General features: G+C 35.5%; 1 protein-coding gene across 1 annotated transcript in view; it reads right to left on the reverse strand.

Annotated features, from left to right (window-relative positions):
* Positions 1-18,803, reverse strand: part of aurkaip1 (aurora kinase A interacting protein 1) — a 30,696-nt gene extending 11,893 nt beyond the window's left edge. The window contains exons 1-3 of the mRNA XM_067371218.1: positions 18,745-18,803; positions 17,979-18,074; positions 17,422-17,888 (exon numbers count right to left, since the gene is read on the reverse strand). Of these exons, the coding sequence (XP_067227319.1) occupies positions 17,422-17,888; positions 17,979-18,030 (519 nt within the window). The 5' untranslated portion in view covers positions 18,031-18,074; positions 18,745-18,803. The remainder of the gene's footprint in view (positions 1-17,421; positions 17,889-17,978; positions 18,075-18,744) is intronic.
* Between the last annotated feature and the right edge of the window lie 5,021 nt (positions 18,804-23,824).

The raw sequence follows: 23,824 nt of genomic DNA on the forward strand, positions 1-23,824 counted from the left end.
TTCATTTCAAATAAGCAGAAAAAAATAATGGTCTGTTTCTATAGGGGGCATCCCATAGAGTATGCATACCGCATATCTATCCTTTTTACTGCAGCATTATGGAGATATTCCACTTCAAAGGCCTATAAACACCTCATTTCAAATAAGTAGAAAAAACAAATGGTCTGTTTCTATAGGGGACGTCCCATAGAGTATGCATACCCCATATGAGTACATTTTACTGCAGCATTTCGGAGATATGCCACATTATTTGACTTTGGAGGCCTATAAAGACCTCATTTTTAATAAGTAGAGAAAAAGAAAGGTAAATTTCTATAGCGGACGTCCCATAGAGTATGCATACATCATATGAGTACATTTTACTGCAGCATTTTGGAGATATGCCACATTATTCAAATTCAAAGGCATATAAACACTTAATTTCAGATAAGTAGAAAAAAAGAATGGTCTGTTTCTATAGGGGACGTCCCATAGAGTATGCATACCTCATATCTATCCTTTTTACTGCAGCATTATGGAGATATTCCACTTCAAAGGCCTATAAACACCTCATTTCAAATAAGTAGAATAAAACAATGGTCTATTTCTATAGGGGACGTCCCCTAGAGTATGCATGCCTCATATCTATCCTTTTTACTGCAGCATTATGGAGATATTCCACTCCAAAGGCCTATAAACACCTCATTTCAAATAAGTACAAAAAACAAATGGTCTGTTTCTATAGGGGACGTCCCATAGAGTATGCATACCTCATATATATCCTTTTTACTGCAGCATTATGGAGATATTCCACTTCAAAGGCCTATAAACACCTCATTTCAAATAAGTAGAAAAAACAAATGGTCTGTTTCTATAGGGGACGTCCCATAGAGTATGCATACCTCATATGAGTACATTTTACTGCAGAATTTTGGAGATATGCCACATTATTCAACATCAGGGGCCTATAAACACCTCATTTCAAATAAGTAGAAAAAAATAATGGTTTGTTTCTATAGGGGACGTCCCATAGAGTATACATACCTCATATGAGTACATTTTGCTGCAGCATTTTGGAGATATGCCACATTATTCAACTTCAAAGGCCTATAAACACCTCATTTCAAATAAGTAGAAAAAAACAATGAACTGTTTCTATAGGGGACATCCCATAGAGTATGCATACCTCATATGAGTACATTTTACTGCAGAATTTCGGAGATATGCCACATTATTCGACTTCAAAGGCCTATAAACATCTCATTTCAAATAAGTAGAAAAAACAAATGGCCTGTTTCTATAGGGGACGTCCCATAGAGTATGCATACCCCATATGAGTACATTTTACTGCAGCATTTTGGAGATATGCCACATTATTCGACTTCAAAGGCCTATAAACACCTCATTTCAAATAAGAAGAAAAACTAATAGTTTGTTTCTATAGGGGGCGTCCCATAGAGTATGCATACCTCATATGAGTACAATTTACTGCAGCATTTTGGAGATATGCCACATTATTCAACATCAGGGGCCTATAAACACCTCATTTCAAATAAGTAGAAAAAACTAATTGTTTGTTTCTATAGGGGACATCCCATAGAGTATGCATACCCCATATCAGTATATTTTACTGCAGCATTTCGGAGATATGCCACATTATTTTAATTCAGAGGCCTATAAACACCTCATTTCAAATAAGTAGAAAAAACTAATGGTCTATTTCTATAGGGGACGTCCCATAGAGTATGCATACCTCATATCTATCCTTTTTACTGCAGCATTATGGAGATATTCCACTTCAAAGGCCTATAAACACCTCATTTCAAATAAGTAGAAAAAACTAATGGTCTGTTTCTATAGGGGACGTCCCATAGAGTATGCATACCTCATATCTATCCTTTTTACTGCAGCATTATGGAGATATTCCACTTCAAAGGCCTATAAACACCTCATTTCAAATAAGTACAAAAAACTAATGGTTTGTTTCTATAGGGGACGTCCCATAGAGTATGCATACCTCATATGAGTACATTTTACTGCAGAATTTCGGAGATATGCCACATTATTCGACTTCAAAGGCCTATAAACATCTCATTTCAAATAAGTAGAAAAAACAAATGGTCTGTTTCTATAGGGGACGTCCCATAGAGTATGCATACCCCATATGAGTACATTTTACTGCAGCATTTTGGAGATATGCCACATTATTCGACTTCAAAGGCCTATAAACACCTCATTTCAAATAAGTAGAAAAACTAATGGTTTGTTTCTATAGGGGACATCCCATAGAGTATGCATACCTCATATGAGTACATTTTACTGCAGCATTTTGGAGATGTGCCACGTTATTTGACTTTGGAGGCCTATAAAGACTTCATTTCAAATAAGTAGAAAAAAATAATGGTCTGTTTCTATAGGGGGCGTCCCATAGAGTATGCATACCTCATATGAGTACATTTTACTGCAGCATTTTGGAGATATGCCACATTATTCAACTTCAAAGGCCTATAAACACCTCATTTCAAATAAGTACAAAAAACAAATGGTCTGTTTCTATAGGGGACGTCCCATAGAGTATGCATACCTCATATGAGTACATTTTACTGCAGCATTTTGGAGATATGCCACATTATTCGACTTCAAAGGCCTATAAACACCTCATTTCAAATAAGTAGAAAAAACTAATGGTTTGTTTCTATAGGGGACATCCCATAGAGTATGCATACCTCATATGAGTACATTTTACTGCAGCATTTTGGAGATATGCCACATTATTTTACTTTGGAGGCCTATAAAGACTTCATTTCAAATAAGTAGAAAAAAATAATGGTCTGTTTCTATAGGGGCATCCCATAGAGTATGCATACCGCATATCTATCCTTTTTACTGCAGCATTATGGAGATATTCCACTTCAAAGGCCTATAAACACCTCATTTCAAATAAGTAGAAAAAACAAATGGTCTGTTTCTATAGGGGACGTCCCATAGAGTATGCATACCCCATATGAGTACATTTTACTGCAGCATTATGGAGATATTCCACTTCAAAGGCCTATAAACACCTCATTTCAAATAAGTACAAAAAACTAATGGTTTGTTTCTATAGGGGACGTCCCATAGAGTATGCATACCTCATATGAGTACATTTTACTGCAGAATTTCGGAGATATGCCACATTATTCGACTTCAAAGGCCTATAAACACCTCATTTCAAATAAGTAGAAAAAACAAATGGTCTGTTTCTATAGGGGACGTCCCATAGAGTATGCATACCTCATATGAGTACATTTTACTGCAGAATTTTGGAGATATGCCACATTATTCAACATCAGGGGCCTATAAACACCTCATTTCAAATAAGTAGAAAAAAATAATGGTTTGTTTCTATAGGGGACGTCCCATAGAGTATGCATACCTCATATGAGTACATTTTACTGCAGCATTTTGGAGATATGCCACATTATTCAACTTCAAAGGCCTATAAACACCTCATTTCAAATAAGTAGAAAAAAACAATGAACTGTTTCTATAGGGGACATCCCATAGAGTATGCATACCTCATATGAGTACATTTTACTGCAGAATTTCGGAGATATGCCACATTATTCGACTTCAAAGTTCTATAAACACCTAATTTCAAATAAGCAGAAAAAACAAATGGTCTGTTTCTATAGGGGACGTCCCATAGAAATTGACCCCTAGAGTATGCATACCTCATATGAGTCAATTTTACTGTAGAATCTTGGAGATATTTCACATAATTTGACTTCACAGGTCTATAAAGACCTCATTTCAAATAAGTAGAAAAACTAATGGTCTGTTTCTATAGGAGACGTCCCATAGAGTTTACACTCCTCCTATGAGTACATTTTACTGTAGCATCTTGGAGATATTTCACATTATTTGACTTCAAAGGCCTATAAACAACTCATTTCAAATAAGTAGAAAAAACTAATGTTCAGTTTCCATAGGAGACATCCCATAGTGTATGCATACCTCATATGAGTCAATTTTACTGTAGAATCTTGGAGATATTTCACATAATTTGACTTTAAATGCCTATGAACACCTCATTTCAAATAAGTAGAAAAAAACAATGGTCTGTTTCTATAGGGGATGTCCCATACAGTATGCATATCTATCCTTTTTACTGCAGCATTTTGGAGATATGCCACATTATTTGACATCCTGTCGAGGCAGGGGCTGATGCCTGGGGAGTGAAGACTGCAGCATTTGAAGAGTGAAAATGCTGGAGTGAAGACTGCAGCATGGTGGTGGAGCTCCTGTGGGAGCACTCTGTTTGCATCTCGAGAGATAACAAACTGTACATTGTTTTACTCCCTCACGTATCCGGCCCCTCTGGGATTGGATGCAATGGTACAGACATGGCAGAGGCTGCGACTGTACATAAGTGGAATGTGTTCTCTGCATGTTGTAGAGGTTGTATGTTGGTTATCTCCTTCCACCTTGAAGGTATATGTGGCAGCCATCTCAGCTTACCATACTCCTCTGGATGGTACATCAGTGGGGAGACACCCATAGGTAACTCGCTTCCTTTGTGGCACTTTGAGGATAAGACCTAAGGTACATCAGAGGGTGCTGACTTGGGATTTGGCCATAGTCTTAGAAGGCCTATCTCTTTCTCCATTTGAGCCCATTGAAGAGGTTCCTGAGAAGTTCCTCACTCTCAAAACTCTGTTCTCCTCGCTATTTTGTCTCCAGAATTGGAGACCTTCAAGCTCTGTTGGTCTCTCCCTCCTGCCTGGACTTTGCTCCAGGCATGGTTAAAGCCTTCTTGTTTCCTTGGGAAGGTTATGTTCCTAAGGTTCCCACTAATGTGGCAGGCCCTATTATGCTGCAGGCCTCCTGTCCTCCTCCTTTCCAGGATTCAGACCAGGAGAAACTTAATTTTCTCTGTCCTTTCAGAGCTTTAGATGCTTCCATTCACAGAGCTGCCCTGTGGTGTGAATCTGAACTCTTTGTGTGTTTCGGGTCCCCTTGAAGAGGCCAACCTGCATCTAAACAAACTTTAAGTAAGTGGATAGTCGAGGCTATCTCATTTGCTTACAAGTTGGCTGGCCAACCGTCACCTCTTATGATCAGAGCCCACTCTACTCGGAGTATGGCTGCCTCTAAGGATTTGCTTTTTGGAGTCTCTCTTCAAGAAGTGTGTGATGCGGCAGGTTGTTCCTCGCCGCAAACGTTTGTCAGGTTTTATAACCTGGACCTGACCTTGACCCTGGGGTCACGATTTCACACAGACAGGCACTTGGTTTCACGGCGGCGTGGGTATATCGTTCCCAAAGTGCTTGACGCAGCACAATGTAAGGACTAAGGATGAACCAGACAAATTAATCATTTAGATGATTATTTCAAAACATAATTCCAGAAACCAAAAAGAATCTAATTTTCGGCTCCAGTCCATCTACAGAACCACCCCTGCTTGGTACTTTTATGGCACCCATGCTTCCTGACTGAAGGAGAGGAGACAAACCTTTAAGTCATTTGTAGAAACTAAATGGTCACCAGAAAATAAAGAATCTTTGATCTCCAGATCAAAAGAGACAGAGACTATGCAGGCCTGTTTCTCTGAGTGACCTAACTTTACAGAAAAACACACAGAGACTGTTTCTACAACTAAAAAAGCATTGAATTGTTCCAAACAATTTGTACCAAACATCTTTCAACTGCATACATTTTATATCATGTCTAAACATGCTACATGTAAGCTGTTATGCTTTAGAACACCCACAATTCATGAAAGTGTGATAACTTTTGAATGATTGATTGAAAGCATGTCTGGTCTGGTTTGAAATTAATTTAAATCTCAAATGTATGTTTAAATCATGGCTTGAATGAAATCTGTGTAAAATGTATCATATTCCATTTAATAGAAATCATGTCTAAATGGTGCTCTCTGGCAAAGCCGGTGATTCCAGAGACCGATAACGATAGATAAGGGTTATTTTGCCGCCTTCTAATGACTTTTGTCGCCTCAACTTTAATTCCAGCCACAACAAGAGACTTAATTTCATTTGCTAGCACGCTCAAACGTGATTGGTTTTTACCTAACCACAATCCGGACCTGAAAAGATTCTGCAACAAATCATCGACTCTGAAAAACCCTTCTCTCCATTTGAAGTCAACAAGCAAGTACTACCAGATTCTAACACTTAACTGGTGCATTAAATTAATGATTCATAGTTCGTTCAGGTCAGGTCTTTTAAAGTGCATATTTTGCTAAAAATCATGCTCATCATTTCATTCTCTCTCAAAACTCTTTCTCTCATGTCCTTTCTTTCTGCAACGTGTATGAATGTTTGCGTGTTTTTGCGTGTTTGTGTTAGATTAGTTTGTGTTAGAATAAATAAAGTCTCTTGTAGATTTTAAAAGAAAGTGTCTTGTATTATGTGCTCGAAAAAGTAATGTCTTAAACTGTCAATCTTAAAGTTACTGCACTCTGATTAGAGTTTTTACGATAGTGGATATTAATATCCGCTACAAGAGCTTATTACGGCCTGAGCAGATGAACGCTATATGATTCAGTTGCTCGGCTGTAAACTAAATGACTCTTTATAATTCACTATAAATCAATTATTTAATTCGAGCTGAATTCATTCCTAAAATGAGTTCCCTTGAAAGGAAACATCTCAGGTTACGTATGTAACCATGGTTCCCTGAGAGTAGTTATAGTTTCCTGGTCATGACGTCATGATCCCACTGGACTGATTTCACATGTGCTTCACAACGCAATCATGCAGAGGCATTCACAAAGCATTTGATGCAGCATCTTGTTCCCTCTCAGGGAACCAAGGTTACATACGTAACCTGAGACGTTTCTTTAGGTCCCCTACAAGAGCTGACTATGTTTTTTTTTAATACTTATAAGGACTTCATAATGTCCTTGAAAAATTGCATATTTCTCCCAAACACCACAGTTAGATTGCTACATATGAAGTGCGTATATAATGTGGGATGACCCCTACAGGAATATACCATCCATTTTTTTCGACTGATAGGAAACAGGGATTGGCTGGGCATTAATGCCTGACACACCTCCACTGAAACTGACCATTAGTTTTTCTGTTACTTATTAGAAATGGGGACTTTATAGGCATCTGAAGTAGTAAAATGTGATATATCTCCAAAATGCTGCAGTAGAATGGTTTCGTATGAGTTGTGCATATAGTATGGGACGTCCATTATAAGAACTTGCCAATACTTTTTTCTACTTATTAGAAAAGAGGACTTTATTGGCATCTGAAGTAGTAAAATGTGACATGCGTATCTCCAAAATGCTGCAGTAAAATGTTTTCATATGTGGTGTGTGTATATGGTACGGGATGTCCCCTATAAGAACTGGCCATTCGTTTTTTCTACTTATTAGAAATGAGGTTTTTATAGGTGAATAAAGTAGAATAAAGATGTGTGTCTCCAAAACGCTGCAGTAAAATGGTTTCATGTGTGTTGTGCATATAGTAAGGCACATCCCTTATGAGAACTGGGCATTATTTTTTCAACTTATGAGAAATGAGGACTTTATATGCATTTGAAGTAGTAAAATGTGACATATCTCCAAAACGCTGCAGTAAGATGTTTTCATATGTGGTGTGTATTTGGGATATCTCCTATAGAAAGTGACCTTTATATTTTTCTACTTATTAGAAATGAGGACTTTATAGGCCTCTGAAGTCGATTAATGTGACATTTCTCTAAAATGCTGCAGTAAAATGGTTCCATATGAGGTATGCATATTGTATGGAACATCCCCTTTAGAAACGAACTGTATAGGGAACCCAAAAACGGAATCCGACGGCCTGGGCGAAGGTTAACGCATGTATGTCTTTTCAGTGCCCCTGTGAAGTTCACTTAATTTCACTTGTTTAATCTGACTCCGATTTCAAATGATTATTAGTCTTAGGTTGTGTTTCCAATAAGAAATTAATCATTGGTTATGTATTAACTTAGATATTTGATTATTCTGGGTATCCTTTCAATTCTTCGTTCATCAAGGACCCAATGCCACACAGAGGTACTCTTCCCGGCTTTTGCGGTAAACTCACAAACATAAACTCGCCAGTCTGATCTTCGTCAGAGGGTGTAATAAGTTAGCTAAACCTTTAGTCAGTTGCCTACTGCTTACTCGAACAAAAGTGTATTTTAATTTAGCCACTTCCATACACCTTACTAAATCAGTGGTAAACTGAAATCAAAAGGTCTTCAGATGAAGTGCCTACTGCTCCTTCATTAATGCGTCTTCAGTTTGTTCTACCCTGGACACAGATTTACGGTAACATTAGCCTCCCATAATTTACTGCTAATAATGATATCAGGAGAATCCAGAGTAAATCAAATATAACCTTTTATGGTAACACTTTATAATAACTGCACGCTATGAATCATTAGTTAAGCATTAGTAAACGATTAATTCATCACTTATAAAGCATTAAAAGACATTAGTAAGCCATTTTATAAATACAGATATAAATGCTTTATTTTTGATTTATAAGCATATCGATAATGAGTTTAATAATTGTATTTATACTTTATAAATAACCAATTTATCATTTCTAAATTAAGTATAACATTATTTACAAATCAGTTATTCAGAAGTTGTCAGTGATTCATAAAATCATTTATTAAGTGTAAGTAAATGATTAATAAAATATTTAAACATTCATTTATACATCTTATTATTTAGACATATAATAATAGTTACTTAGTATGTTAATAAATGCTTTATTAACACATATTCCTATTGCAATTCATGATTAATTCAGATAATTATAAAATATTTAGAAGTGTTTAGTTAACAATTTTTGTGAGCTCATCTAAAGTGAGGACTATTTATGCTTTGTAAAGCTTTTATAAATGAGATTTAAAGGTTCAGTGATCTTCTGCAGTGCTGTTCTCTCATGTTTTAAAGTTAGTAGTGAGGTAGTTTTGAATAAAGCATTTATTAACACACTGAGTAACTAATACTATATGTCTGAATATTGAGATGCATAAATGTACATTTAAATATTTTATTAATCATTTACTGACACTAGACGTGTGAGGACAGTTTAGGGCAAGGCGTTGTCCTATGCTATTTCTTTTTTTTTTTTTTTACACAAGAGTTTTATTGCTTTATTGCAGGGTGCTTGATCTCAGTTTTTGTCTAAAACTGAAAATCAAGTCTTACAGAACCAATAGTTTTTTTCTAAATATTAGAAATGAGGTTTTTATAGGTGTATAAAATAGAACAATAACAAATAATAGATGTGAGGTATGCATACGTCCCTATAAAAGAAGACCATTGTTTTTTCCTATATATTTGAAAGTAGGTGTTTAAAGGACTCTGAAGTCAAATAATATGGCATATTTCCAAAATTCTGCAGTAAAAACAGTTTCATTTGAGGTATGCATGCTGTATGGGATGCCCCTTATAGAAACAGACCTTTGTTTTTTTCTACTTATTTTAAATGAGGTGTTTATAGGCCTTAGATTCTACAGTAAAATTGACTCATATGAGGTATGCATACTCTATGGGACGCCCCCTATAGAAACAGACTCTTCGTTTTTTCTACTTATTTGAAATGAGGTCTTTAAAGGCCTCCAAAGTCATATAATGTGGCATATCTCCAAAATGCTGCAGTAAAATGTACTCATATGAGGTATGCATACTGTATATGATGTCTCCTATAGAAACTGACCATTAGTTTTTTCTACTTATTTGAAATGAGGTGTTTATAGGCCTTTGAAGTCGAATAATGTGGCATATCTCCAAAATGCTGCAGTAAAATGTACTGATATGAGGTATGCATACTCTATGGGACGCCCCCTATAGAAACTGACCATTATTTTTTTCTACTTATTTGAAATGGAGTCTTTATAGGCCTCCAAAGTCAAATAATGTGGCATATCGCCAAAATGCTGCAGTAAAATGTACTCATATGAGGTATGCATACTCTATGGGACGCCCCCTATAGAAACTGACCATTATTTTTTTCTACTTATTTGAAATGGAGTCTTTATAGGCCTCCAAAGTCAAATAATGTGGCATATCTCCAAAATGCTGCAGTAAAATGTAATCATATGGGGTATGCATACTCTATGGGATGTCCCCTATAGAAACAAACCATTAGTTTTTTCTACTTATTTGAAATGAGGTGTTTATAGGCCTTTGAAGTCGAATAATGTGGCTTATCTCCAAAATGCTGCAGTAAAATGTAATCATATGAGGTATGCATACTCTATGGGACGCCCCCTATAGAAACTGACCATTATTTTTTTCTACTTATTTGAAATGGAGTCTTTATAGGCCTCCAAAGTCAAATAATGTGGCATATCTCCAAAATGATGCAGTAAAATGTACTCATATGGGGTATGCATACTCTATGGGATGTCCCCTATAGAAACAAACCATTAGTTTTTTCTACTTATTTGAAATGAGGTGTTTATAGGCCTTTGAAGTCGAATAATGTGGCATATCTCCGAAATGCTGCAGTAAAATGTACTCATATGAGGTATGCATACTCTATGGGATGCCCCCTATAGAAACTGACCATTATTTTTTTCTACTTATTTGAAATGGAGTCTTTATAGGCCTCCAAAGTCAAATAATGTGGCATATCTCCAAAATGCTGCAGTAAAATGTACTCATATGGGGTATGCATACTCTATGGGATGTCCCCTATAGAAACAGTTCATTGTTTTTTTCTACTTATTTGAAATGAGGTGTTTATAGGCCTTTGAAGTCGAATAATGTGGCATATCTCCGAAATGCTGCAGTAAAATGTACTCATATGGGGTGTGCATACTCTATGGGACGTCCCCTATAGAAACAGATCATTTGTTTTTTCTACTTATTTGAAATGAGGTGTTTATAGGCCTTTGAAGTCGAATAATGTGGCATATCTCCAAAATGCTGCAGTAAAATGTACTCATATGAGGTATGCATACTCTATGGGACGCCCCCTATAGAAACTGACCATTATTTTTTTCTACTTATTTGAAATGGAGTCTTTATAGGCCTCCAAAGTCAAATAATGTGGCATATCTCCAAAATGCTGCAGTAAAATGTAATCATATGGGGTATGCATACTCTATGGGATGTCCCCTATAGAAACAAACCATTAGTTTTTTCTACTTATTTGAAATGAGGTGTTTATAGGCCTTTGAAGTCGAATAATGTGGCTTATCTCCAAAATGCTGCAGTAAAATGTAATCATATGAGGTATGCATACTCTATGGGACGCCCCCTATAGAAACTGACCATTATTTTTTTCTACTTATTTGAAATGGAGTCTTTATAGGCCTCCAAAGTCAAATAATGTGGCATATCTCCAAAATGCTGCAGTAAAATGTACTCATATGGGGTATGCATACTCTATGGGATGTCCCCTATAGAAACAAACCATTAGTTTTTTCTACTTATTTGAAATGAGGTGTTTATAGGCCTTTGAAGTCGAATAATGTGGCATATCTCCGAAATGCTGCAGTAAAATGTACTCATATGAGGTATGCATACTCTATGGGAAGACCCCTATAGAAACTGACCATTATTTTTTTCTACTTATTTGAAATGGAGTCTTTATAGGCCTCCAAAGTCAAATAATGTGGCATATCTCCAAAATGCTGCAGTAAAATGTACTCATATGGGGTATGCATACTCTATGGGATGTCCCCTATAGAAACAAACCATTAGTTTTTTCTACTTATTTGAAATGAGGTGTTTATAGGCCTTTGAAGTCGAATAATGTGGCATATCTCCGAAATGCTGCAGTAAAATGTACTCATATGAGGTATGCATACTCTATGGGACGTCCCCTATAGAAACTGACCATTGTTTTTTTCTACTTATTTGAAATGAAGTCTTTATAGGCCTCCAAAGTCAAATAATGTGGCATATCTCCGAAATGCTGCAGTAAAATGTACTCATATGGGGTATGCATACTCTATGGGATGTCCCCTATAGAAACAGACCATTTGTTTTTTCTACTTATTTGAAATGAAGTCTTTATAGGCCTCCAAAGTCAAATAATGTGGCATATCTCCAAAATGCTGCAGTAAAATGTACTCATATGGGGTATGCATACTCTATGGGATGTCCCCTATAGAAACAGTTCATTGTTTTTTTCTACTTATTTGAAATGAGGTGTTTATAGGCCTTTGAAGTCGAATAATGTGGCATATCTCCGAAATGCTGCAGTAAAATGTACTCATATGGGGTGTGCATACTCTATGGGACGTCCCCTATAGAAACAGATCATTTGTTTTTTCTACTTATTTGAAATGAGGTGTTTATAGGCCTCCAAAGTCAAATAATGTGGCATATCTCCAAAATGCTGCAGTAAAATGTACTCATATGAGGTATGCATACTCTATGGGACGCCCCCTATAGAAACTGACCATTATTTTTTTCTACTTATTTGAAATGGAGTCTTTATAGGCCTCCAAAGTCAAATAATTTGGCATATCTCCGAAATGCTGCAGTAAAATGTACTGATATGGGGTATGCAGACTCTATGGGACGTCCCCTATAGAAACAGACCATTTGTTTTTTCTACTTATTTGAAATGAGGTGTTTATAGGCCTCCAAAGTCAAATAATGTGGCATATCTCCAAAATGCTGCAGTAAAATGTACTCATATGGGGTATGCATACTCTATGGGATGCCCCCTATAGAAACAAACCATTAGTTTTTTCTACTTATTTGAAATGAGGTGTTTATAGGCCTTTGAAGTCAAATAATGTGGCATATCTCCGAAATGCTGCAGTAAAATGTACTGATATGGGGTATGCATACTCTATGGGACGTCCCCTATAGAAACAGACCATTTGTTTTTTCTACTTATTTGAAATGAGGTGTTTATAGGCATTTGAAGTCGAATAATGTGGCATATCTCCAAAATGCTGCAGTAAAATGTACTCATATGAGGTATGCATACTCTATGGGATGCCCCCTATAGAAACTGACCATTGTTTTTTTCTACTTATTTGAAATGAAGTCTTTATAGGCCTCCAAAGTCAAATAATGTGGCATATCTCCGAAATGCTGCAGTAAAATGTACTCATATGGGGTATGCATACTCTATGGGATGTCCCCTATAGAAACAGACCATTTGTTTTTTCTACTTATTTGAAATGAAGTCTTTATAGGCCTCCAAAGTCAAATAATGTGGCATATCTCCAAAATGCTGCAGTAAAATGTACTCATATGGGGTATGCATACTCTATGGGATGTCCCCTATAGAAACAGTTCATTGTTTTTTTCTACTTATTTGAAATGAGGTGTTTATAGGCCTTTGAAGTCGAATAATGTGGCATATCTCCGAAATGCTGCAGTAAAATGTACTCATATGGGGTGTGCATACTCTATGGGACGTCCCCTATAGAAACAGATCATTTGTTTTTTCTACTTATTTGAAATGAGGTGTTTATAGGCCTTTGAAGTCGAATAATGTGGCATATCTCCAAAATGCTGCAGTAAAATGTACTCATATGAGGTATGCATACTCTATGGGACGCCCCCTATAGAAACTGACCATTATTTTTTTCTACTTATTTGAAATGAAGTCTTTATAGGCCTCCAAAGTCAAATAATGTGGCATATCTCCAAAATGCTGCAGTAAAATGTAATCATATGGGGTATGCATACTCTATGGGATGTCCCCTATAGAAACAAACCATTAGTTTTTTCTACTTATTTGAAATGAGGTGTTTATAGGCCTTTGAAGTCGAATAATGTGGCTTATCTCCAAAATGCTGCAGTAAAATGTAATCATATGAGGTATGCATACTCTATGGGACGTCCCCTATAGAAACAGTTCATTGTTTTTTTCTACTTATTTGAAATGAGGTGTTTATAGGCCTTTGAAGTCGAATAATGTGGCATATCTCCGAAATGCTGCAGTAAAATGTACTCATATGGGGTGTGCATACTCTATGGGACGTCCCCTATAGAAACAGATCATTTGTTTTTTCTACTTATTTGAAATGAGGTGTTTATAGGCCTTTGAAGTCGAATAATGTGGCATATCTCCAAAATGCTGCAGTAAAATGTACTCATATGAGGTATGCATACTCTATGGGACGCCCCCTATAGAAACTGACCATTATTTTTTTCTACTTATTTGAAATGGAGTCTTTATAGGCCTCCAAAGTCAAATAATGTGGCATATCTCCAAAATGCTGCAGTAAAATGTATTCATATGAGGTATGCATACTCTATGGGACGCCCCCTATAGAAACTGACCATTATTTTTTTCTACTTATTTGAAATGGAGTCTTTATAGGCCTCCAAAGTCAAATAATTTGGCATATCTCCGAAATGCTGCAGTAAAATGTACTGATATGGGGTATGCAGACTCTATGGGACGTCCCCTATAGAAACAGACCATTTGTTTTTTCTACTTATTTGAAATGAGGTGTTTATAGGCCTCCAAAGTCAAATAATGTGACATATCTCCAAAATGCTGCAGTAAAATGTACTCATATGGGGTATGCATACTCTATGGGATGTCCCCTATAGAAACAAACCATTAGTTTTTTCTACTTATTTGAAATGAGGTGTTTATAGGCCTTTGAAGTAAAATAATGTGGCATATCTCCGAAATGCTGCAGTAAAATGTACTGATATGGGGTATGCATACTCTATGGGACGTCCCCTATAGAAACAGACCATTTGTTTTTTCTACTTATTTGAAATGAGGTGTTTATAGGCCTTTGAAGTCGAATAATGTGGCATATCTCCGAAATGCTGCAGTAAAATGTACTCATATGAGGTATGCATACTCTATGGGACATCCCCTATAGAAACAGTTCATTGTTTTTTTCTACTTATTTGAAATGAGGTGTTTATAGGCATTTGAAGTCGAATAATGTGGCATATCTCCAAAATGCTGCAGTAAAATGTACTCATATGAGGTATGCATACTCTATGGGATGCCCCCTATAGAAACTGACCATTGTTTTTTTCTACTTATTTGAAATGAAGTCTTTATAGGCCTCCAAAGTCAAATAATGTGGCATATCTCCGAAATGCTGCAGTAAAATGTACTCATATGGGGTATGCATACTCTATAGGATGTCCCCTATAGAAACAGACCATTTGTTTTTTCTACTTATTTGAAATGAAGTCTTTATAGGCCTCCAAAGTCAAATAATGTGGCATATCTCCAAAATGCTGCAGTAAAATGTACTCATATGAGGTATGCATACTCTATGGGATGTCCACTATAGAAACAAACCATTAGTTTTTTCTACTTATTTGAAATGAGGTGTTTATAGGCCTTTGAAGTCAAATAATGTGGCATATCTCCGAAATGCTGCAGTAAAATGTACTGATATGGGGTATGCAGACTCTATGGGACGTCCCCTATAGAAACAGACCATTTGTTTTTTCTACTTATTTGAAATGAGGTGTTTATAGGCCTTTGAAGTCGAATAATGTGGCATATCTCCGAAATGCTGCAGTAAAATGTACTCATATGAGGTATGCATACTCTATGGGACATCCCCTATAGAAACAGTTCATTGTTTTTTTCTACTTATTTGAAATGAGGTGTTTATAGGCATTTGAAGTCGAATAATGTGGCATATCTCCAAAATGCTGCAGTAAAATGTACTCATATGAGGTATGCATACTCTATGGGATGCCCCCTATAGAAACTGACCATTATTTTTTTCTACTTATTTGAAATGAAGTCTTTATAGGCCTCCAAAGTCAAATAATGTGGCATATCGCCGAAATGCTGCAGTAAAATGTACTCATATGGGGTATGCATACTCTATGGGATGTCCCCTATAGAAACAGACCATTTGTTTTTTCTACTTATTTGAAATGAATTCTTTATAGGCCTCCAAAGTCAAATAATGTGGCATATCTCCAAAATGCTGCAGTAAAATGTACTCATATGAGGTATGCATACTCTATGGGATGTCCCCTATAGAAACAAACCATTAGTTTTTTCTACTTATTTGAAATGAGGTGTTTATAGGTCTCCAAAGTCAAATAATGTGGCATATCTCCGAAATGCTGCAGTAAAATGTACTCATATGGAGTATGCATACTCTATGGGACATCCCCTATAGAAACAGACCATTTGTTTTTTCTACTTATTTGAAATGAGGTGTTTATAGACCTTTGAAGTCAAATAATGTGGCATATCTCCAAAATGCTGCAGTAAAATGTACTCATATGAGGTATGCATACTCTATGGGACGCCCCCTATAGAAACAGACCATTATTTTTTTCTACTTATTTGAAATGAAGTCTTTATAGGCCTCCAAAGTCAAATAATGTGGCATATCTCCAAAATGCTGCAGTAAAAGGGATATTTATGAGGTATGCATACTGTATGGGACGTCCCCTATAGAAACAGACCATTGGTATTTTCCACTTATTTAAAATAAGGTCTTTATAGGCCTGATCAGACAGTAATCCTTATGCAGTAAGACAGTAACACAATTTAATTCAAGAGTAATTGTCATATATATATATATATGAAAATAACAACAGAGAGATAGAAAGAAATATTAGAAAGATAGACATTACAAAGAAAAAGGAAAGAGATATATTAGAAAAAAGAAAGATATAATACAAAAAAAGAAAGATATGTTGAGAAAGAAAGAAATATCAGAAAGTCATTAGAAAGAAAAAAGAAATAGATATATTAGAAAAAAGAAAGATATAGTAAGAGAAAGAAACATTAGAAAGAAAAAAAGAAAGAGATGAATATATAATCGAAAGAAAAAAGATATATATATTAGAAAAAGAAAGAAAGAAAGAAAGAAAGAAAGAAAGAGATGTTTTATATATTAGACTGAATATAGATAGATAGATAGATAGATAGATAGATAGATAGATAGATAGATAGATAGATAGATAGATAGATAGATAGATAGATAGATAGATAGATAGATAGATAGATAGATAGATAGATAGATAGATAGATAGATAGATATGGGCAACTCAAGCGCTCTGAAAGCGCGTTCTCTCTCTGCTGTTCCTGAAATTACCGTATTTATAGTAATAGGCGCACACACTTTTTTTTTTGGCGGCTGGCTTGACCGTGTATTTTCAAACTGCGGCTGGCTTGACCGCAGTGAAAAACAGCATGTTTTGGATGTTCGGTAAGTTCTGTCATAAAATCCGACCAATCACGTTGTGAATGTATCCCTATGCCTTAAGGTTCGGTATCTTTTGATTCGGTGATAAAATTGCCAATGTGAACGCTAACCTGACCAGGACTAAATGTTTTTTTCTTCTTCTTTGGTCCGGACCAAATGAACCAAACGAACCGAACTACAAGTGTGAACGCACCCTTAATGTAAAATGTTAACTCTTGTAACAGACGCTAATTGTATAATATAAACTCTAATTGTAATATACTTATATTATATTACATACATATAAATAATTTCACTCTTGCTAGCTAGATGGCTAACATAACTGACCTGTTTTTTCTTCCTCCTGACATCTTTCACCCTCCTCCTAAGGAACTTGGTCCGTTTTAGCAGCTTCTTGTATTTGTGCCTGTTCATCTTCCTTCGTCGGATCTCCAGCACATTCTTGCAGTTCAGTGGTGTTGCGCGTTCCCCATCCTCCAGTAATGGCACAGCAAACGGAGGCAGAACTATGGATTTTCCCACAATCTCACTTTCTTCCAGAGGCGGAGAGGCCTCCAGCAACGGGGGGAGAGAGTAGCGCAGAGAAAGCCAGCTTTCCAAGGGTGAAACTGAAAGTTTACGGGGTACAAGAACCTCCTCTAACTCTGGCTCAAGAGGTGTCCATAGTTTAGGTGGAAGTTTGTTGTCAGCAGCTGAAATGAAGCATCTGTTTGTATAGTGAAGTGCTCTGAAATGGGTAGAACGACAGTGTTGCACAGCACTGCATAACACCTGGCTCTGGTTCTGCAATGAACCTGAAAAAAAAGTATAGGACACTGTACAAAAATTATCTAAAAAAAAAAAAAAATGAAATGTGTTAATGGCACAAAATGTAATTAGCTTACCAGACACTTTGGAAAGCAGGTTCAGCCGTGAAACCACCCTTGGAAGAAACATGGTTTACAGTCCTATGGCTGTTGCACCATCAAGAGCATCCTAGGCTGAAAATACACAAAACACACAGTTGTGTATTCTTTCAAAAGAGTGTTTCTTCAACCACAGGCACATTTATGTCCCAAGGGTTGATTTTTACAGAACTTAATATTTTCTTTGCTATATGAAGGTCACATTACATCTTGAAAACTTTTTACAAAGCATTTATTTCTTTTTTGCTACTTTTCATAGAATAAACATATAAAATGCCTTATATACATATACATACACATACATAAACAAAAATCAAGGTAAATATAACCTGTGAGCATTTTTGTTTTGCTTAATTTTTAATTCATCTTGTCAACAACAAAAAAACGTGAAAATGTGCATGTATTAAGAAAGATACAATTCTATGACGTTGGCCTTAGCAATGGCAAACATCACAACCAGTGTAAAAATCACCATTGTCTGTACAGTGTCAAAACCGATGTGCTGGCAGGAATGTCAAAGTATATATTACACACTACATGACACTATGCAGTTCACACTAGAGGAAGGTCTTTCATTCAAAGCAGTAGCAACTGTTAGCCGGTTTCATAGCTTTAAACGATAACTGTTAGTATCGCTGGAAAAATGTAAGCAACAAAAACCTAATAAGTATATAGATATGAATACATCTGTAAACAAGCAGACAACTCTTGTGCTGGTTTTTAAAATTCCCGTCAGATTACATACCTCGCCAATGTTCAATGTGACTCTGTCTACTTCCGGTCCTGGCGGTCCATCGATTTACGATGGTTCCCCCGACAACAAATTCAACCTCCAAAGGGTTCCGATGCAGTCGAAACAGCTATTTCATTTATGGCTGAAGTCTGTTAAAAGATCATTACGGTTGTTTTGCGAAGTTTAAACAACATCACATCAAAATATGGTAAAATATAAACGGAAATGTATCGTTGTCATTGCTTAGCGTGGATAACAACGAATAAAATATCCCAATATTCCAAACATCTGTAAAAATAGAAAATTAAAATTGTTTTTATAAAACAATTTCTAAAATAATGTAGCATTTTTAAAAAAGAACGAGTATTTTTCTCACATCTTGCTATTTCGCTTGTTTGTCCTGTGGCGCGGTTTCTCAAACCATCTGAAACTGAAGAGTTGATCACAATTCCTATGCAGTTTTCCTTTGTTTTTGTGTTTGGTCTATAGATTATTTTGTTCCGTTATATTGTGCTGGTTTATGACGACGCGTATCTGTAATTATTAAAACTGTGTTGTTGTAGCTACTGATGTCAAACATGTCATCCTTTGTGGAAAAAAACATTTGGTTAATTGAGAATATCAAGCTTTCAAATGGATTTTTTCCATTTCAAATGGATACATGGGGGAAATTGTATTTATGTACACAAATATATATATATATATATATATATATATATATATATATATATATATATATATATATATATATATATATATATATATATATATATATATATATATATATATATATATATATATATATATATATAGTGCTTAGCGTAAATGAGTACACCCCCTTTGAAAAGTAATATTTTAAACAATATCTCAATGAACGCAAAACATCGGTTTAACTTATAACATGAAAGTAAGGTTAATAATATAACTTAGAAAACAAAATTTTCAATTTTACTCAAATTAGGGTGATGCAAAAATGAGTACACCCCACTGAAAGTCTCTGGAGCAAAGCTAAATTTTAGACTACAAATGTCTAATTTAACAAGAATTCAACCAATTTAATTATTCATTAAACAGGTGTCCAGCAGACAGTTGACTATAAAAGGGTGTTAAAACCCCTTCCCATTTCATGCTGTCAGCAATGGCACCACATGGAAGAGAAATGTCACAAGACCTGAGAAAGAAAATAATTTCTTTACACCAGAAAGGTGAAGGCTACAAGAAGATCAGCAAAGCTTTATTTATCAGTCAGAATACTGTAGCAAAAGTGGTAAAAAAAATTCTCACAGAGACGTCCAGGGGTGAGTTTCCCGAAAGCATCGTTGGTGAACCATGGTCGTAAGTCCCATTGAACTCTATTGGTAACGACGGAACTTGCGACCATAGTTCGCTTTGGGAAACGCACCCCTGGTCGTCCATGGAAGTTAACACCTCGACAAGAGCGTCTTCTGATGAGAAGGGTTGAAGAAAATCGGCATGCAAGTTCACTGCAGTTATCTAAAGAAGTAGAAAGCCAAACTGGGGTGACTATTTCCCGTGACACAATACTCCGTACACTGCAGAGGAATGGCATGCATGGGTGCCATCCATGAAAGAATCCTCTCCTAAAGCCCAGGCACAAATAAGCCCGCCTAGAGTTTGCCAGGGCCCATGCTGACAAAGAAGAAGACTACTGGGACTCTATACTCTGGAGTGATGAGACCAAGATAAATGTTTTTGGAACTGTATGGCGTCGCAAAGGTGAGGAATACAAAGAAAATTGCATGGTGCCTACAGTGAAACATGGTGGTGGCAGTGTCCTTATGTGGGGCTGCATGAGAGCTGCTGGTGTCGGGGAGCTGCATTTCATTGATGTACTGCTCTATACTGAAAGATAAGGTGCTACCATCACTCCGTGCCCTTGGTCGTCGTGCACTTTTCCAACATGACAATGATCCTAAACACACATCTAAGGCCACTGTTGGATTTCTGAAGAAGAACATGGTGAAAGTGATTCAGTGGCTCCTGATCTGAACCCAATCGAACACCTATGGGGAATTCTGTAGAGACAAGTTGAGCATCACTCTCCATCCAGCATCCAGTCTCTAAAAGAGGTCATTCTTGAAGAATGGAAAAAGATAGATGTTGCAAAATGTGGCCAACTTGTTCATTCCATGCCTAGAAGACTTGGTGCTGTCATTAAAAATCATGGAGGCCATACAAAGTACTAGATGTAGTAGTTTTTGTTGTGGGGTGTACTCATTTTTGCATCACCCTAATTTGAGTAAAACTGAAAAATGTGTAACATTCCAACATTTTGGAAATTGTATTTGTGTTCATTGAGATATTGTTTAAAATGTTACTTTTCAAAGGGGGTGTACTCATTTATGCTGAGCACTGTATATTCTATAAATTGCAATACAATATTTATTCAACTTACTTAATGGATGTTTCTTGACTAAATATCGCCACTTGTGTCATATAAACATGAAAATCATATCCTGTATGGCACCATAGCGCAACCCCTGCTTATGCAATCAAAATGGTCTGTTGCATGTCCTGTGTGCCGTGTCTTTGGCTGATCCAAAATGCCAAACATGAAGGTCGTGAACTGTCTGAACTCACTACTATAAATCTGCAGGAATCTGGAACAGACTCAAAGAGCAGGATATCTGAGGCAATTATATTTGATATTGCCCTGAAGAGACAAACAGCTAAGATGACAGCCATGTCTCATGTGGATTTCTAAAGTTAACATTCACTTGTGACAGTAATATTACTTGCCAAGCCATGTTATTTAAGTAGTGTTTTGCCAAGACTGTATGTCATTAAAATTAATGTGGCCAAAAAAAAAGAGCATGTGACCAGAAACACCCACATAACTGTCATCGCTGTAAAGTAACTATAATTAAGTCTAGTTTTTATAAGCCTTATTTTGAGGTTTAAATTTAGTACATTAAATGTCCCTCAATAAGAAATGAAAGATATTTAAATAAAAAAAACAGATCAGTTATTGTGTTAAGACAAAAAAGAGCAGAAGAGGTGGTGATAGTTTTGCTATCTGTAACGGTAAATAAACATCTGAAATAACTAGTCCTACAGGATGTCTACATGCGTCTGCCATAAATATTTACTGTCCACCTTTAACATGAAAACAATAGAGAACTTTAGTTGTTATTCTATGGGGGTTTATTATTAACCGGTGGGTATCTTCAGTGAGATGATGTTTGTCTTTAAGTTGTGTGTGTGCATGTTTTTTTTTTTTTTTTTTTTTTTTGCCAAGACAGCATAATTAACAAACATGCCATTGTCAACAACCCTCAATGACCTACTTATCAGTACATAGTTAAAAGGTGAGTGGTTAGAATTTCTTTCCTCCCTCCCGTCACACCCCCTCTTCTCATTGGCTGCTCTGCTCGAAGCATCGTGTCTGTCCAATTACTGTTTTACATGCCTGAGTACTGGACATGGTATCACATTCACTCCAAAATTAACAAAATATACATTGCAGTCCCCTTCATTTTAGCTTGTCTATTTAGGCAAATTAGGCATTATATAACATCTTCCATCGCATGTTTATGCTGATTTCTTTTCTGATTTTTTCTGTGGCTGATCAACAAACATGTGTTTTCAAATATTTCTTCATTTTGATGAACTGAAGGTTAGGTGATAATTTTATCTTGTGTTACTTAATAGCTTCATGTACCTCTATTGACTGCATTCAGTTTACCTGTCAATAATTCGCTGAAATTATAAATAGCCAAAAGTTAACAACTTACATGGCTCATTGACTCCCAGAGTCTGCTTATTATATAAATATTTTAATGTTGTTTAGGTTAAGGTATTTAAAAAAAAAAAAACTGATAATAACCACAACCTTTATAATATAATACAATAAAAATATAATAAAAAGATAAATCGCAATTTACATTTAAAAAGCTTTGTGGATAAAATAAAAAATAAAAATAAATTCAGCAAATAAAATTCTTGGCTGTGTTTTTTTTTATTCTTTCCATATTACACACTTGGTTGCGTTAAAAGCTATTGTTTAAAAATGACTGTATTTCTTGCTTAAAATGAACCCAAAAAATGCTGGAAATTAACATTTATTAATATATTTAATAAATGAAAATGTATTAATAAGTTTAATGAATAATAGCTAAACAATAAACATTTATTAAATTGCTTAGCAATTTACTAATAAATGCTTACTAATAAATGTTCACCTTTTGATCATTATTGTTGCCTCTAGTAGCTAATTATGTGTCTGATTTTTAATTTCCAACCTATTTTGGCTTCATTTTAAGCCAGCGATATATTATTTTTTAAACAATTAAATAAAACTGCCCAGCATGTTGTGCAAACATTTAACCCAACCGCTTGGTTTGTCCATTTTCAACCCAACTTGGGTTGTGTGTGTGTATATATATATATATATATATATAGTACAGTCCAAAAGTTTGGAACCACTAAGATTTTTAATGTTTTTAAAAGAAGTTTCGTCTGCTCACCAAGGCTACATTTATTTAATTAAAAATACAGTAAAACAGTAATATTGTGAAATATTATTACAATTTAAAATAACTGTATTTTATTTGAATATATTTCACAAAGTAATTTATTCCTGTGAAGGCAAAGCTGAATTTTCAGCAGTCTTCATTGTCACATGATCCTTCAGAAATCATTCTAATATGCTGATCTGCTGCTCAAGAAACATTTAATGTGTACAATTGTACAAAATATTTGTGTACAATATTTTTTTTCAGGATTATTTGATGAATAGAAAGTTCAAAAGAACAGTGTTTATCTGAAATCTAATCTTTTGTAACATTATAAATGTCTTTACTGCCACTTTTCATTGATTTAATGCATCCTTGCTGAATAAAAGTATTAATTTCTTTAATTTCTTTTCAAAAACATAAAAATAAAAATTCTTACTGACCCCAAATTTTTGAATGGTAGTGTATAATGCTACAGAAGCTTTGTATTTCAGATAAATGCTGTTCTTTTGAACTTTCTATTCATCAAGGAATCCTGAAAAAAAAGTACACAACTGTTTTCAACATTGAAAATAATCATAAATGTTTATTGAGCAGAAAATCAGCATATTAGAATG

This window comes from Chanodichthys erythropterus, chromosome 20 (genome assembly GCF_024489055.1).
Source record: "Chanodichthys erythropterus isolate Z2021 chromosome 20, ASM2448905v1, whole genome shotgun sequence".
NCBI lineage: Eukaryota > Metazoa > Chordata > Actinopteri > Cypriniformes > Xenocyprididae > Chanodichthys > Chanodichthys erythropterus.